We start from the raw sequence: 14,463 nt of genomic DNA on the forward strand, positions 1-14,463 counted from the left end.
GGAGGCCCAGTCTTTTCTGGGGCGCATCCTTGTGGACCAGGGTGGAAGAGGGATTGGGATCTTGCCTGACCAGTGGAGATTCCACGGGCCGGCACTACCCGGCCTCTCATTCTCAGTGGGCCCTGGGACCAGTCAAGAAGGATTTAGAGGGCGAGACGAGACGTATAAAAGAATGGCCGACAGGGGCTGCGTGGGAGAGTTAGGCGTGCTTGGGGGCAGAACACAGAGAGGTGGCCCGAGTCCTCGGCCGCCCCTCCAGGCCTGTCCAGCAGGGGGCAGCGCAGCTCCCAACGCAGGGGGCCGCACAGCAACAGGCAAAATAAGGTTCCTGGGTCGTGGAGTTCTAGCCCGCTCAGGAGCTGAAGGCGTCCTCAGATGGGGTGCGATGAAGTATTAAAAAGCTAGAGCATCTTAACTCCTACAGTCCCGGACCGCTTTCTCTGTCCGCAGGGCTCTGCTTGAGGCTGGGATTTGGGGTCCCTGCTGCAGGGGAGCTCGGCCGGGCGGTCCCCGCGGCCGCTGGGCACCGGGCACTGAAGCCCCGGCGGCCGCGCTCAGCTTGGGAAAGGCCGCGGGCGCCACCGCCTGCCTCAGCCCCGCGGTCAGGGTGCTGGAGCTGTGGGAGCCCCGCCCCAAGCCAAGCAGGAGAGCCCCCCTGGCGGTCTGGCCTCTAATTGTGGGAAAACTAGGCGTCCCGAGGAAGGCTCAACTTGTGGAGGGTGGACTCAGATTTCTCTTCCTAAGCTTCCCCGCCTCCCAGGACTCCTGCCCCTGTCATTCATGACAAGGCTTTCAAACTGTAGGGAATCTTCCCGGGCGTGGAGTCCTGATGCGGACATGCGACCAGTCCCAACCGGAGAAGTGTGTCTGCGGGATCCCGAGAGAGGGAGGGATGTAGGTTTGGGACCCTGGGATGGCAGAGGTGATTGCGTATTTTCTGCCGAGTGTTGGGGCCGGGGGTGGGGGTGGTGGGAGGGTGAGGGGAACAACGATGGTTGAGACTGCGAACAAAGGGTGCCGCCCATCCCCAAACAGAATCAAGAGGCGGTGCGGAGGCTTTGAGTAGGGGAGTGGGGTGATATTGCATATCTTTTGTGGACCCTAAGTGTCTCCCCGCACCTGGAGAGGTTGGGATTTTTCTTGGCCGGTGTACTGGCCTTGGGCTCTGCTTCTTTGTAAACTCACAGCCCTTCGGAGGAGAGGAGTGGGAGGAACTGAGACCCTAGGACCGGAGCAGGGAAGAAAGGCAAAAAAAAAAAAAAAAAAAAAAAAAAACTGCAGTGGCGTCAAAGGCAAACAAACATAGAAGGGGACGGAGTTTCTCCACCAAGTCAGCAATATCACTCCAACAGGGCGGGGGTAGGGAAACGAGACAGGTTGGAGTCGGTCAGAGACCTCCTCCTCTCAGAGAAAGGAGCCGCCCAGTCTCCTGCGTTTTGGAGGGAAATTACCCATCCTGCAATGCCTGTAAAATAACCGTTTATTTAATATTTTAAAAACTCCAGTGATAATGTCCGTTACCGATGGTCAGCATAAAGTGCCAATCGCAATACAATGCCCCGCTCCTGGCCGGCTGCTCGCTGGTGGTGACAGGGCTGCGGCGCAGGGGAGCCAGAGGCCGGGCCCCTTCGGCCCCCGGGCCGAGGTCCCCGCCCCGCCGTCTGAGTCCTGGAGCCCGAGGCCGGCTGCGCGGCGGGGGCTGGGAGGGGACGTCCCGGCCCGAGTGCTCCCTGGGGCCGGGCAGCTGAAGCAGATACACGGATTACACTTTTGCAGGCTCCCAGGGTGGGGGTGGGGACGGGAGGAGGGGACTGGAAGCTGCAATCGCGCAGAACTTCTTTTCCTCTCTCCCCCGTCTCCGCAGTCAGAGTTACAAGCTTATATGGTCAAAGAAGAAAAAAAAAAAAAAGGTAAAGAAAACGTATAAAATAACAATAGAAAAAGTAATACTTCTGGGAGAGGCGCCGATGCGGCTACGCGGAGCTTTCGTTCTTTTTTTTAAATGCAGTTTCCCTTCCGCCACGTGAGTACCGCCTTTTGGCCAAGAGTTTAGCCACGTCCTGGGGGAGCCGCTGGGCGGCCGGGGTCACGGCTCCCGGCAGAGCTCTGGAGTACCGCGTGCGCCTGGGACCCAGGGGACCTTGTTTTGGGTGGGGGAGGTCCCGGGAGCCCCTCCCGCTGCCCGCCAGAGTTGCCATAGGCTTCCAGTCCTTCTGGAGGAGGGGGTGGCGTGAGCCAGGGTCCTGCGCACCGAGAGGTTTTATTTAGCATTTGATCTTGGAAGTTTTAAGCTCCTTCACCTGTGAGTGTAGCGTCTTGTGGACAGCGAGAGTCCTGGACTGGCAAAATCCTTTGCCGCACTCTTGACACTTGAAGGGCTTCTCTTTGGAGTGAATATATCTGAAGGCGAAAACAGAATGTTAATCCTGCAAAATGATGCAACGTTTTAAGCAGTTGCCCAAGATCCCCTCCCACTGTTATGAGACGCTTGCCTTCAAAAGAAGGGAGATTGTGGAGTAGAGAATGTGAAGGAGGGCGAAGTGCTGTTTGTAGGTGGAGTGGGGAGGTGAAGGACTGCTTGGGCAACATCTGATCAGTGAACAAACGGGTACAGCCACGGAGACAGCCTGCCTTCCTAAGGAGCTGCTGCATGGCCTCATCCAAAGCCTGGGTCACTGAAGGTGAGTCCTGGGCTCGGATTGGCCAATTTGCTACAGCTGCCCTATCCAGGGCAGTAACCACTAGCCATGTGTGGTGATTAAATTTTAAATTAATTAAAATTAAATACAATTTAAAATTCAGTTTCTTAGTCACACTAGCTACATTGCAAGCGTTCACATGTCACGGCTATCCCCATAGAAACTTCTGCTAGAGCTGAGAATGGGGTAAGGGCTGAGTAAACTGCGAGCTAATGAAATTCATGGAGACCTGACTTAGTCTTCCATCCTATACAACACCATATTTTCTCTGCCCACGCTCCAAGAACCTATCCCTGAGCCTTGTATGTTTTCCATCATGATTTTAGACAATTCCCCAAAACTCAGGAGGCCTGGAGGCAGGAGGGTCTCATGAGCCTCCTCATTGCAGAGGAGGACGAGGAGGCCAGAGACAAACAGACCCAGCTCTCTCTTGGGCCACCCGCAGTACTGCACCTGTGATCCCGTAGGTGGTCTTGCCTCCGGAAGGCTTTGTGGCAGATGTCACAGGTGTAGGGCCGCTCATCGGTGTGCGTCCGCTCATGAATAAGTAGGTTGTAGGACTTGGTGAAGTGCCGGCCACAGAATTTGCAGACAAACTCCTTCTTGGTCTTGGAAGGCAGGCGTCCTCTCGTGGGTTTCTTTTCTGGGGACAGCTTGGTCACATCCAGGAGAGCACCCAGCCCACCCGTAGGAGAGCCAGGGCCCTCCCCCCTGCCAAGCTTGGACGGGTCTTCTTGCGTGGCGGCCAAGGCCAGGTTGGCGAAATCAAAGCGCGGCTTGGTCTTAAGCACTGCGGGGCCACTGCCTCCAGCGGTGATCTCTGGCTTGGGCTGGATGACATGAGGGAACCAGGGAAAGGCAGGCAGCTGGAAGCGCGCGTCCACCAGGCTGGATACGGTGCCTGGCACTTTGGAGAAAGAGGAGCGCGGCAAGTGCATGGCTGGGTAACCCAGTGTCCACTGGTGCAGGTGCACAGCATGCAGAGCACTGAAACCATACAGGTTGGGCAGGTGGTCCGAGGGCACCGTGGGCAGGCCGTTCACTGCCTGAAGGAAGGAATAGTTGGTGAGCTGCAGGGATGGGTGGATGGGCACTGGCGCTGGCAAGGTTTTGCTGCCCATTGCCGGGGTTGCAGAGTGTTCTCACAATCTTGATCTGCAGAAAAAAGGAAGAAGGGCAGTGGGAGAGGAAAAGAGAAGTTCAGGGTAGGTTGTCTTCGTCCTGAATTCCAGCCCAGCTGCATCCTCTTCTCCCCCCAGGGCCAGAGCTGGGAGTCTTAAGATCCCACCCAGGGAACACACCTGTTCTCAGAGAAGGTGGGGACATAAGATGCAGGGAAGCCCTGTTTTCAGAAGTCTCCTTCTGCCTCCCTGGTCTGAAGACTCCCTCCAAATGGTCTCTGGCACAGACAAACTACTACATACAGAAATTAGGAGAAAAATCCCATGCAGTGCAACCAACTTGAAATGCGGGCCTGCGATACTGTACAGAACATTAAGAAAGCCACCAGCACAGAAAACTGGTGTGTAAAACCTTACACTCACACAGAAAGGGTCAGTACAGAAATATGCTCTTCTATAAAGATAAACAGGAACTTGGAAGCACACGTACACATTCACGGGCAGATCGATAAGTGCTTACACACCGACAGATAAACACAGATTCACGCATTCTGTAGCAGAGTTGATAACAAGATGCAAAGATAAACTGGGACAACCCATGTCTTGTAGCACAACACTGGCTACAAAATGCAGGCCCCAGCATGTACACAGGGGATCACATCACAGCCACGAAGAGATTCAGGGACATATGGCACACGTATAAATTCACACAACTACACACACCTCCTGGCTGATCTTCAATTTGACTTCCAGAAACCATGTCATCTTTCTCCTCAAAACTCTCGTTTGACCTCAAATTTGCTGTTCTACCCACTAAGGACCCATGTTGACACCACCCTCTCTTCAGTGGCCTGCAGACTGACCCCCTAACCATAGCCCCAGGGGATCACTTTCTTTTTATTCAGGGCACGACACCCACATTCATTTACCCAGTCACATATTCACGACATACACGGACGATGCAGTGCCCTCCCCCCCCCCCCCCGTAAGAAAGGGAAGCAGGACCTCAGGGCTCTCAAGTAGTTTCTGGGTCCCATGGTGAGCCCTCAGCAGGTGGGTATGCCTGTGGGCAAGAGGACTGAAGCCAGGCCTCAGCTGCTATGGTCTGTGCACCTCCAACTACAAAATCAGGGAGCTTGAACAAGGCCAGAGGGAAGCTGCGCTGAAGTGACCAGGAGTCTGGCATCTTCTGGCCCTCTGGGTCAGGGTCTCCAGCCTCTGTAGACCTGCTCCACAGAGAGGCCTTTCATTCTGTCTCTCCCAGACACTTCCTAACTCAAGTCTGTCCAATGGATGAAAAAAAAAAGCAGGACTTTGGTCAGTTTGTTCTGGTTTGAACCCCTGTTGAGAATTTGCATTTCTAAGAAGTTCCCAGAAGGTGCTAATGCTGCTGGTTAAGGACCAATTCCGAGAACCACTAGTTGAGCAGTGGTTCTCAAAATTTATTATACTAAAGAATCACCTGGAGTTCTAGTTAAAATGTAGATTCTGATTCTGTATATCTGGGGTGGAAATGCAAATTCTCAGTAGGGGTTCGCGAATCAGAAGGAACCGGTTCCAAGTCCTGAAAAACAGGGAGAAGGGAAAACAGAAGTAGGCAGGGAGCCTTGGGAGGCTCAAGAGCTGAACTCCGGCACTGAGCCTAAGGCTACTCAAGAAATCATTGCCAGTGCAGGGTTCTTGGGACTCCCACCGCCTCTGCTCAGTCCTCCGCTCCAGACTTTTTTCTCTTCCTCTTTTTGCTCCTCTTCTCTTCCTCTAGCCTCCCCTCTAATCTGGAGTCATTTCCTTTCTCTGGGATGCGAAGGCCATTCCTCTGGCCCCGAGTTTAGAGCCGCAGCCCCCCCAGGCCGCCTCCCCAGCCTAGCTGACCCTCAGCCAAAGTTGGCAAAATCCAGGCCCAGACTCGGCTGCCTTTCGTTGCAGCAAGACTCCAAAAGGACGGCCCTATCCCGGGAGGTGCAGTTCCAGGTCCCGGGAGTGAGGACAATCTTGACCCTGGAAGCTGGCACGAGGCAGGTCTGCCTGGGCGGCTCAGTGAGCGCAGGGCCCTAAGGACAGAGGCTCTGTGGTACAAAACACCACAAGCCTGCAGACATTTGCCTGCCCAGCTTAATTTCTCAAACGAATGAAAACCAAGTCTGATCGCTGCAATTAACTCAGCCTCGAGGCTAGGGGAGGAAAAAATCTGCGAAGATCCTGCCTCTGAAGCGGGAGCGCTGGCCTGGCTGGGACCCCCCCACCCCCCAGCCTTCGCTACTCTTCCAACCACGGGTCGCCCGGGGGACAAACCCGGAGCTCTGAGACGTGGCGGAGCAAAATACTAATTGGGCCAAAGAGAAAGCGGGGACCGGCTTGGGCGAGGGTGGAGAGAAAACGAGGCTCCTCAACTTCAAAGGTGGTCCGGGACTTAGGCGGGTGATTGCTCTTTGATTTGCTGTCACCTCTTCTTCTCTAGAAGTTGGAAATCAGATCCTTATCTCCAACTCCCCGGGGTCGCCCGGCGCCACCGAGGCCTCTGCTTGCTTCTCTCGGTACTCGGCCTATCCATGGCAAAGATGAGCGGCCGTGGCGGCGGGATTCTGGGCTACACAAGGGCCGGAGCCCGCTCGGTGCCCGGAACCGAGAACCCGCCAAACGTGAGTACTAACGTGGCCATCCCTCCCTTATCCCCAGGAGAGAACACCAGAGAGGCCTTGCGCTCCATGGAGGGGCTTGCAGCGATCTTGGCTCTTGGGAGCCAATCGGTCCGGGCTATCTGCCCGAGCTTGTTTCCCCCAACACTCAATTTATTTTCCTCAGCGGCCCAGCCAGCTTCTTATTTTCTGCCCCATTCCGAGACGAGGGCTCCCCGGGCTCCTTGGGGACGAAATTCGTTCGAAACGTGGCCCCTTTACACCCGTACCCAAAATAAGCAGAATCCACGATCCGATTTTAGGAGATCAGCTAAGAGAAAAACACCGTCTTACACTCGCCTATGTCGCAGGAGAGGATGGGCGGACTTCCAGCCCCGCGGGCTCCGCTGCCCTGACCCCGGAACCCCAGTGCGAACGCTTTCGATCTTTAAACCCTGAGTGTGAACACCTCTCTGCAGGCCAGGCATCCAGTCCTACAGAAGCCCAGGCCTCGGGACTTGGGAGGTGCGGATAAACGGTCCCGACTAAACGCAGCAAACACACTTCGCGCTTCCATGCTCTGTTCCTTGCGCGGCGCGGACGCTGGCTTCCCTCGCGCGTTGGAGCGCCAATCCCGGCTCTGCTGCTAGCCCTTCGCCGGGCATTAATGAAGTGTGCAGAGTCTATTAAAGTGGTTTATTCGGCGCTAATTGAGCGTGAGCGAGTTAACTGTTTGCATTAATGAGGACAGTGTGAGCTCCAAGAGCTTACCCTGGAGGAACCCAGCAGCAGCCCAAGAAAATCATCCTTCGCTTCGGATCCTCAACACGAGTGGTGACAGCTGTCCAGACTCCCAGCGAGAGGACTGACCAGCACTGGATACTTTTGTTGCATTCTCTCAACGAAAGGAATCGAGCGAAGCCACTGGCGAGGCGGCCATCCCCCTGCACTTAAACGCCCGCTGCGTTCTCACCGATCTGCTTCCCCCAATCTTAATGAAACCGCAATTACTTCAAGGAGCCTCGGATAGAACATTTACATACTGTTTATTCCCAGCCGCCGCCAGCCCTCCTCTCCCCTAGGAGGCTGTGAGCCTGGAGACGATCCTCGCACGTGGTTTCTGTTTCCAAAAGCCAACGCGCAACTTTGAACCCAGGTGAAATTTACCCAATTATGCCAACAAAGACATCCTCGCAGCTACTTTATACTCGGAGAGCACACCTCGCTTCTGCTTGAGCTGCTGAGGAATGGCTGAATGTGAGTTTTAATTTTCATCAGAGAGGTGCCAGGGGAAAGTTACTTCTGCAGCCAACCCCTCACCTCTTCCCCTCTTTCCTCCGGCTCCCGCCTTCCCTCCTAAAGGCCAGGTTAGGGGGGCAAAGGAATCCCACCCTTCCAAGACCCAGCCTGGAGATACCCGTGGCTCCACAGCTTTTCCGCTACTGTGGCATGCGGGTCCCGAATTGGGAAGCAATACTCTCGCCCCCTGCGCGCCCCCCCGCACTGGAGCATTCGCAGGTTGTGCTCCAGGTCTTGAGGACACAAACCAATAGCTCTATAGAGAACACCCTGAAGTCAGGGCGCGAGTGTAAGGCGGGCACCAGGCACGCGGCCCTGCGCTCCGGTTCTAGCCGGCCTGATACCTGAGCATAAATCCGCAAGAGACAAATTCGCACGAAAGCGCAACGCGGCTAGGGCATGCACCTGTCCCTGGAGCGGTTGGCTGCAGCCATGGCCACCCACTCTCCCTTCTTCCTCAGCTAAGGCAAGTCTGCCTGAACTAACCGTGCCTCTCAGGAAACTTTGTGCTCGCTGAAGTTGATCCGGTTTTTTTAAAGGGGCCCCACAGGCTGAATTCTGAAGTCCGCGGGTACCTCGCTTTGGACTCTGCAGAGCCCGGCCCGACTTTGGGCATTAGCGGAGGCCGGTACCCTCATTCCCCTGAGATCAGAGGCCGAGGACCCTCGCGGCTTCGAAGTCCCTGAGCCAGCACTCCCAGCCACCTTGGGCTGCAGCTGTTCTTACTTTCCCAGTGGTTCTGCAGCCTTCGTTTGGCAAGAGGAGCTTCTTTCTGGGACATTGAGAGAGAGGAGACACCCGCCGCGGGGCGACCCGGGACTCCTGCCCGCGCTCCCCCCGCTGAGCCCTGGCGCCCAGGGCTGCAGTTACCTTGTTCCGCGGCGGTCCAGGAGCTGGGAGCGTCTCTGGGGCTCCGATTGCGGGGGACACGGGATACCAGAGGCTCTGGAGTTCTAGAGTCCTGGGCCCTCTCTGGCCGCGGGGACTCGGAGCGCCCGACACGCGGGAGCGCTCCGAAGGACAGCAGCTCAGCGGCCCGGGAGCCCTACCCGCCAGGGGATGGTGAACCTCGCTCGCGGCTCCCTCTCTGGGTCTGAACCGGGAGAGGCTGCGAACGAGCTGGGGAGAGGCCGAGCTCCGACTCACTCATCCCTTAGCACCGAGCCGCCTACTTATTTTAATCCACCACCCTCCTTCCCCCCACCCCGCTCGCCCGCCCCTTGCTTCAGGATTCCTCCCCTCCCTCCCCTGCCCCCCAAACCGCCCCCGCGCCTGCGCACTGAGAGGCAAAGTTTTGCTGACCCGGACAGCCGACTTTGGCAGCTTCATTCCTTTGGTCCCGGCCTCCCCGGACCTCCGTCCACTCTTCCTCAGGCCGGTGAGACCCCTTCTACGTTGTTAAGGCCCATGAAGCCACGCCTGATGCGCTAAAGTAAGCAGCCTCTAGCAGTTGAGAGCCGCTGAGAGCGCAGCGCTTCGAGGTCCTATTCCTCCGCGCCTAGAACACAGCCTAGGCTGGGAAGGAAGCTCTGTGCACGGGATCTTCGCCCCACAGCTTGCGCTCCAGTGCACTTGGGTCCCTGGCAGAATCACCTCCCCTCCCGGAATCTTTTCCGGAGGCGGAGGTTCCAGGACTGGAGCAGCTCCTGGTCATCGAAGCGTGCTCAGGGCCAGGCGGTAACCCAGGTTGGGCTAGGTAGCTCCTAGGACTGGAGGGAGGCTGGGTTACCGACCCGAAAGAACTGTTATCTCTGGATTTCCCCAAACGCTGGGTTATGGAGATCGGCAGAAAGATCAGAGGCAGGGTGAGGGAATGAGCGGAGGAGGTAAGGAACGTTATTTTCCTGGAATTCAGTCCTCTGGATTTCCACCCCAACGCAAGTGGCATCTCTTTTCACGTGTTCATTTGTATGGGGATGATGCGTAGGAAGAGAGGCAAAGGCACCGGAGGCAGCCCGCAAAGATCGTCAGCTTCAGGACCCCTGAGTCCAAGGAGCTGGTCCAGGTGGCGTTTGCGATCCAAGAAGGGTCATGGTTTTGGCCGCCAAAAAATCTGCACCGGCTGTCCATGCCTTACCCAAGAGGGTGCCAGCCCTCTCTTGACTGATCACCTCAGGGGGCTGAACTCCAGCTGACCCCAGGTCTGACCCCTTCCCTGGCCCACATCTCCCACACAAGGCTCTTGGCTCAGAACCCCAAAAGGCACTGGTTTCCTGGGTCTTGGGTGGGTCCAGGTTCACTCCTGGACTTTGCTCCAGAGTTGCTGCCGAGTGACACCTCTGAGTCCTTGGGGCTCGCACCTGGGCCTGTGGGGCTCTGACATATTGATACTACATCCCTGGGGACCAGTTTCTATTACCTCCAATTTTACTCCACAACCTGGAACTGATTTTTTTTTTTTTTTGAGAGGGCAATAATCCCTGATTTAGGGTGATGGGGTTGTGGAGATGCCCCCCAAAAGCTTAGTCAGAGGAGATACTTGTATCTTCCCCAAGTCTTTCAAATGGAACCTGGTCTCCAGCCCCTGGGTATCTTTTTGGCTTGAGTGAGAACAAGGAAAAGGGGGCACAGTCTTTGCCCCAAGGGACTGCACTCAGTGCCAAAGGCTAGTGTTGGATTAAGAGACTGTACTGGATTAAATTTGCCTTTGGCAGCTGGACGCCTAGCAGCTGCTGTCATTGGGCTACATCTCTGCCACAGGCAAGGCCTCCTGGGAGCAGAAGGGAATGGAAATCACCTCTGCACCCCCCCCCCCCAGTTCCAGGGTAGCAAGTTCGAAGACCAGGGGAGGGCCTCTCTGGATAATTCCATGCAGAGCATTCCTGGATTGTACTCACTTCCCTCTGGAGTCCAGGAGGTTTGTATGTACCTGTCTCCAGCTCTGCTAGTACGCAATGCATGGGGAGTGCTCCATTACCAGCCATGAAAGATTCCAAAAAACGGTCTCCTTCATAGGACCTCTGGCTGTCCCAATGTTCTAGAGGAAGAGTGGCTGGATGCTTACAGGGAACTGTAGCGTCCTGAGCAGGCACATCCTGCCTTTTGCTCTGAACTCTGCACAGCTCAACTGGACTTCCTCCTTCATTCTACTTGCCCTTCTCTTCTGAAACAGGACCCTTGTCCAAAATACCTGGGCACTTCCAAAAAGGCTCAAGTAGTAGAATCCCTAAAGAGCTCTTTGCGAGAGTACTCAGGATCCTAAAGAAAGGAATATGTAACTGGGTTGTTTAATGCCCACTTTTATCACCGTTATTTCTAAAATAGATCCTGACTCAGGCCAAATCCTGGTATGGGGGGGGGGCAAAGTAGGGAGGCAGGGTTGGCACTGAGCCCTCATGGCCCAGGGCCCCAGGTGTTGCTTGCCAGAGGAGTTGTCACCCTGGACAACTGGACCTGGACCTCCAGGAGGGACAGGGAAGGGCAGGAGAGCAGTACCCCCGACACAGGGTGCTTCTCTTAACCTAGGCAAGCCCTCCCTGTTTCAGACAACTGACTTCCAGGAGGCTCCTCCTAGGTCTCCGCCATGCACAACCCCAGAAAGCAGCAATAACCAAATTCGACATTTGCTAGGAGCTACCCGCTGCGTGTTCCCAAGGGATCAACACCAAACCCTCGGGAGGACAGAGACCTGAGTCCTTGGGTAGGGCGGGCAGGAAGGAGCCCAGAGAACTACCCACCCCCCTCTCCCCCCGCCCCCCCGCTGCTCTGTGCGGGGGGGGGGGGTGATGGGCGGAGGTGATGGGGAGTGGCAACTGGTGGAATCCCCTTCGGAGCCAATTTAGGAGAATTTGGTCTGTCCCAGCAGGGCCTAGGTCTCAGCGCAGCAGCTGGATTTGGGTCTTATATGGCTTGAGGAAGTCAGGACCCAGGACCCTTAAGGGCTGGTAGGACACGCTTACCAAAGTCAGATTCGTTTAGGAATCGCAAGAACGTTGCTTTTCGAGTTTTGTAAACGCCCTGGCAGCCCAAACCCAACTGTCCTTCTTTACCCAGTGAAGGTGGCCAAATTCCTCTGTCTGGATCAGCAGCCCATTCCTGGGAGCGCAGCGTACTCTGCACCCGGCAGCTGCAGCCTCTGCTTCGTTGATCCTGAGGGCTCCAGCCCAAGACCGGAGAGCCGGGCGGGAAATCCGCCGCTGCTCGTTCTGGCTCTCCCAACCCGAAGGCGCCCAAGGGGTCCCAGACTCTGCTGGGGACCAAGCAGCCTTGGGGAAGGGTCCCCACAGCAAGACCAGGCGTCTAAGTCCGGGTCCCGCGCTCTGCTCCACGTCCCGCCAGTCGGGGTTTTGTCCGGCAGGGAGCGACCCCAGGCCGGCCAAGTGTCCTGGCCATTGACCGCAAGGCTCCTAGTCCGAAGCAAGCCCTGGCCACCTCCCTCTCCTGGGCATACTTGGGGTGGTGACCGCCTATGCGAGCCTCCGCCGCCCCAGCCCTAGTCCCTCCAGGCTCCTGCTCACTGGGAAAGAAAGTGCCCCAGCCGGTGTTGGGAGGGAAAATTGAGCAGCTTCCAGAAAATTAACCAGAACATGGCGGATTGCTTTGGGGTGTTTGGGATTAAAAAAAAAAAAAAAAAAAAAAAAGACCCCCCCTGCTCATTCCCCAACCAAACAAAAATGACCTCATTCTATTGCTTAGAAATGGAATTTACTTAGCTTCCGCGAGTTTTTGCTTCCAACGCAAGCTTCCCTGTAACTTACCTTGTGGACAATTGGGGTCTGCTTACCAGACTCCCCTTACGGGTGTACAGAGCTGGCAAATAAGCGGGAGATTTAGGTGTCCCTCTGTATTCATTGAGATGATGGATTGTAATAGTTCAATAGTTCCTCTGGAACCATTACGGTCAATCAGGTCAAAAGCCAGCTTTGGGGAAAAGCTTTTAAACAGGGAAGGTAGGTAACACGATTTCCACACACACTTGTGCAGATAACACACTCTGATAACGCAAAAGCAATCCCAGGCTCCGTCGGAGAATAGATGCCAGGTGAAAGCAAGAGCCCCACACCAAACCAAACCCATTGCCATCAGGTCCATTCTGACTCAGCGACCGGATAGGACAGACTAGAACTGCCCCCCAATACCGCTTCCAAAGCTGTACAGCTTTCGGGAAGCAGACTGCCACCTCTTTCTCCCTCGAAATGGCCGGTGGGTTCCCACGCCCGGCCTCCGAGCGCTTTAACCACTGCGCCACCAGGGTTCCTGGTGAACGCAAGAGCCAGGCGTTGATTATTGTGACGGCGACAGACAAGTTACAGTATCAAAACTGAAAGGGAAAGTAAACTGTTTTTCTAGGCAGGACCCGTTTCCTGAGTTCTTTATGAGCAGGTAACTCTTGTAATTCTTTGTCACTTTAATAAATATAACAATAAACACATGTTTAGATCTACCCTTGGTTGGTCGGAAGAATATTTATGCAAAGTGAATAAAAATAGGCGCACGGAAATGCATTGAGTCTGGGCATACTACCATGGGTAAAGTAGAGGGAAGATAATGCCTTCTGTTGTGAGGCACAGATGTAAAATGTGCGTAAAAGGCGTGGTGGGTTTTACATTTTTTTTTTAAGTGAGTTGTTAGAATTATTTTCGACACATAACAGACGTTATGTTCTACAGATACTAAATTTCTCTTTTCTCCCAAGTAAATATAAATGTATTAAAAACAACTCAGGGTTTAATCGAACTGAGAATAATGAAGAAAAGTTCTTTTCACTGAACTGTTTTGTGGATAGTTAGGGTGAAACCCTGAGGATCAAATCGCTTTACCACACCCGCGGCGCTGCGTCCCTGACAGGCTGCAGCAGCGGCGGTTGGCGCTGGAGAAACGAGCGTTGGCGGTAATTAAACATTTCCAGACACTGGAGGGTTATTATCTGTAGAGCGATTTCCGGAGAGGGGACTCGCAAGTGTTGCTGCGAGGTTTTCATCTGAGAGACTCCAGGACGCAATCCTAAAGAAAACGCGCCACCTTCTGGTGAGCAAGTGACATCTCCCAGTGCCCCTTCCTCCCAAAGTCTGAAATCCACTTATGCCTATTTATTTAGTCTTACCTGAGTGCCCCTCTCTCGTTTTCTTTTCTCAATTACAAAATTTGCCTTTACTGCTTTAAAACTAGGCATACTCTTTCTCTTCCAAAGGGCAAAGAGAATTCCTTCTTGGTACTGGGTTTCTGTTTTCCCTATTCCAAACTGGACAACGTTGCGCTCAGATTTGTGAATCCCCCCCCGCCCCCAAATAATCCCCAACCGTTGGTACCTATCTACTGTCAATTGTTTCAGGCCCGGGGATAAATGCACAAAGATCTACCGTGGAACTTTTCTACATTTTCCAAGCCGGGTTACATTTATTACAGTGAGAGTATGTCTTGCTCCCAAGGAGACTGGGAGGCAAGAAGGGACTGGCTCTTCAGTGAACTTCCTACCTCCCCAGCTCTCTCACACATCAGGTAGGCACCCCACTGAGGATTCTGGCTACTGACTTTCCAGATCTAATTTAATAGGAACGGAGAGAAGGAGTGTGACTCAGCTTCCCTGATTCTCAGGGCGCTTCTTGCCTCCTTCTTCCTCCCAGGCCATTTGATTCCAGGTTCTTTGCAGCTCCCTTTCCTTTTTTCTACAGAGAATATTTTAACCCTCTGTCTTCATTCTTATAAAAGCTGTAGTTTTTCCAGCCTCCAGATAAGGAGTTGGAAGAGAGAGGTTCTAAAAAATACCCAGTAGCATGCTCTTTGGCCTGC

At 54.7% G+C, this 14,463-nt stretch overlaps 1 protein-coding gene across 1 annotated transcript; it reads right to left on the reverse strand.

Moving 5' to 3' along the window:
- Positions 1–1,462: 1,462 nt before the first annotated feature.
- On the reverse strand, positions 1,463–8,914 carry OSR1 (odd-skipped related transcription factor 1). Its single transcript, XM_003411903.3, has 3 exons — positions 8,605–8,914; positions 3,153–3,854; positions 1,463–2,400 (listed from the first exon to the last, which is right to left on the reverse strand). Exons 2-3 carry the CDS (start codon positions 3,818–3,820, stop codon positions 2,265–2,267), a joined length of 804 nt encoding a protein of 267 aa, XP_003411951.1. The 5' UTR covers positions 3,821–3,854; positions 8,605–8,914; the 3' UTR covers positions 1,463–2,264.
- Positions 8,915–14,463: the final 5,549 nt, after the last annotated feature.

Source organism: Loxodonta africana, chromosome 12, assembly GCF_030014295.1.
Source record: "Loxodonta africana isolate mLoxAfr1 chromosome 12, mLoxAfr1.hap2, whole genome shotgun sequence".
Lineage (NCBI taxonomy): Eukaryota > Metazoa > Chordata > Mammalia > Proboscidea > Elephantidae > Loxodonta > Loxodonta africana.

Bases quoted from the DNA above. Each gene is read 5' to 3' on its own strand.
- OSR1 (XM_003411903.3), bottom strand. From the start codon at position 3,820: ATGGGCAGCAAAACCTTGCCAGCGCCAGTGCCCATCCACCCATCCCTG. The intron at 2,401-3,152 runs GTGCAGTACTGC...TTTCGCCTTCAG, and splicing joins GACCACCTACGGGATCACAG to ATATATTCACTCCAAAGAGA.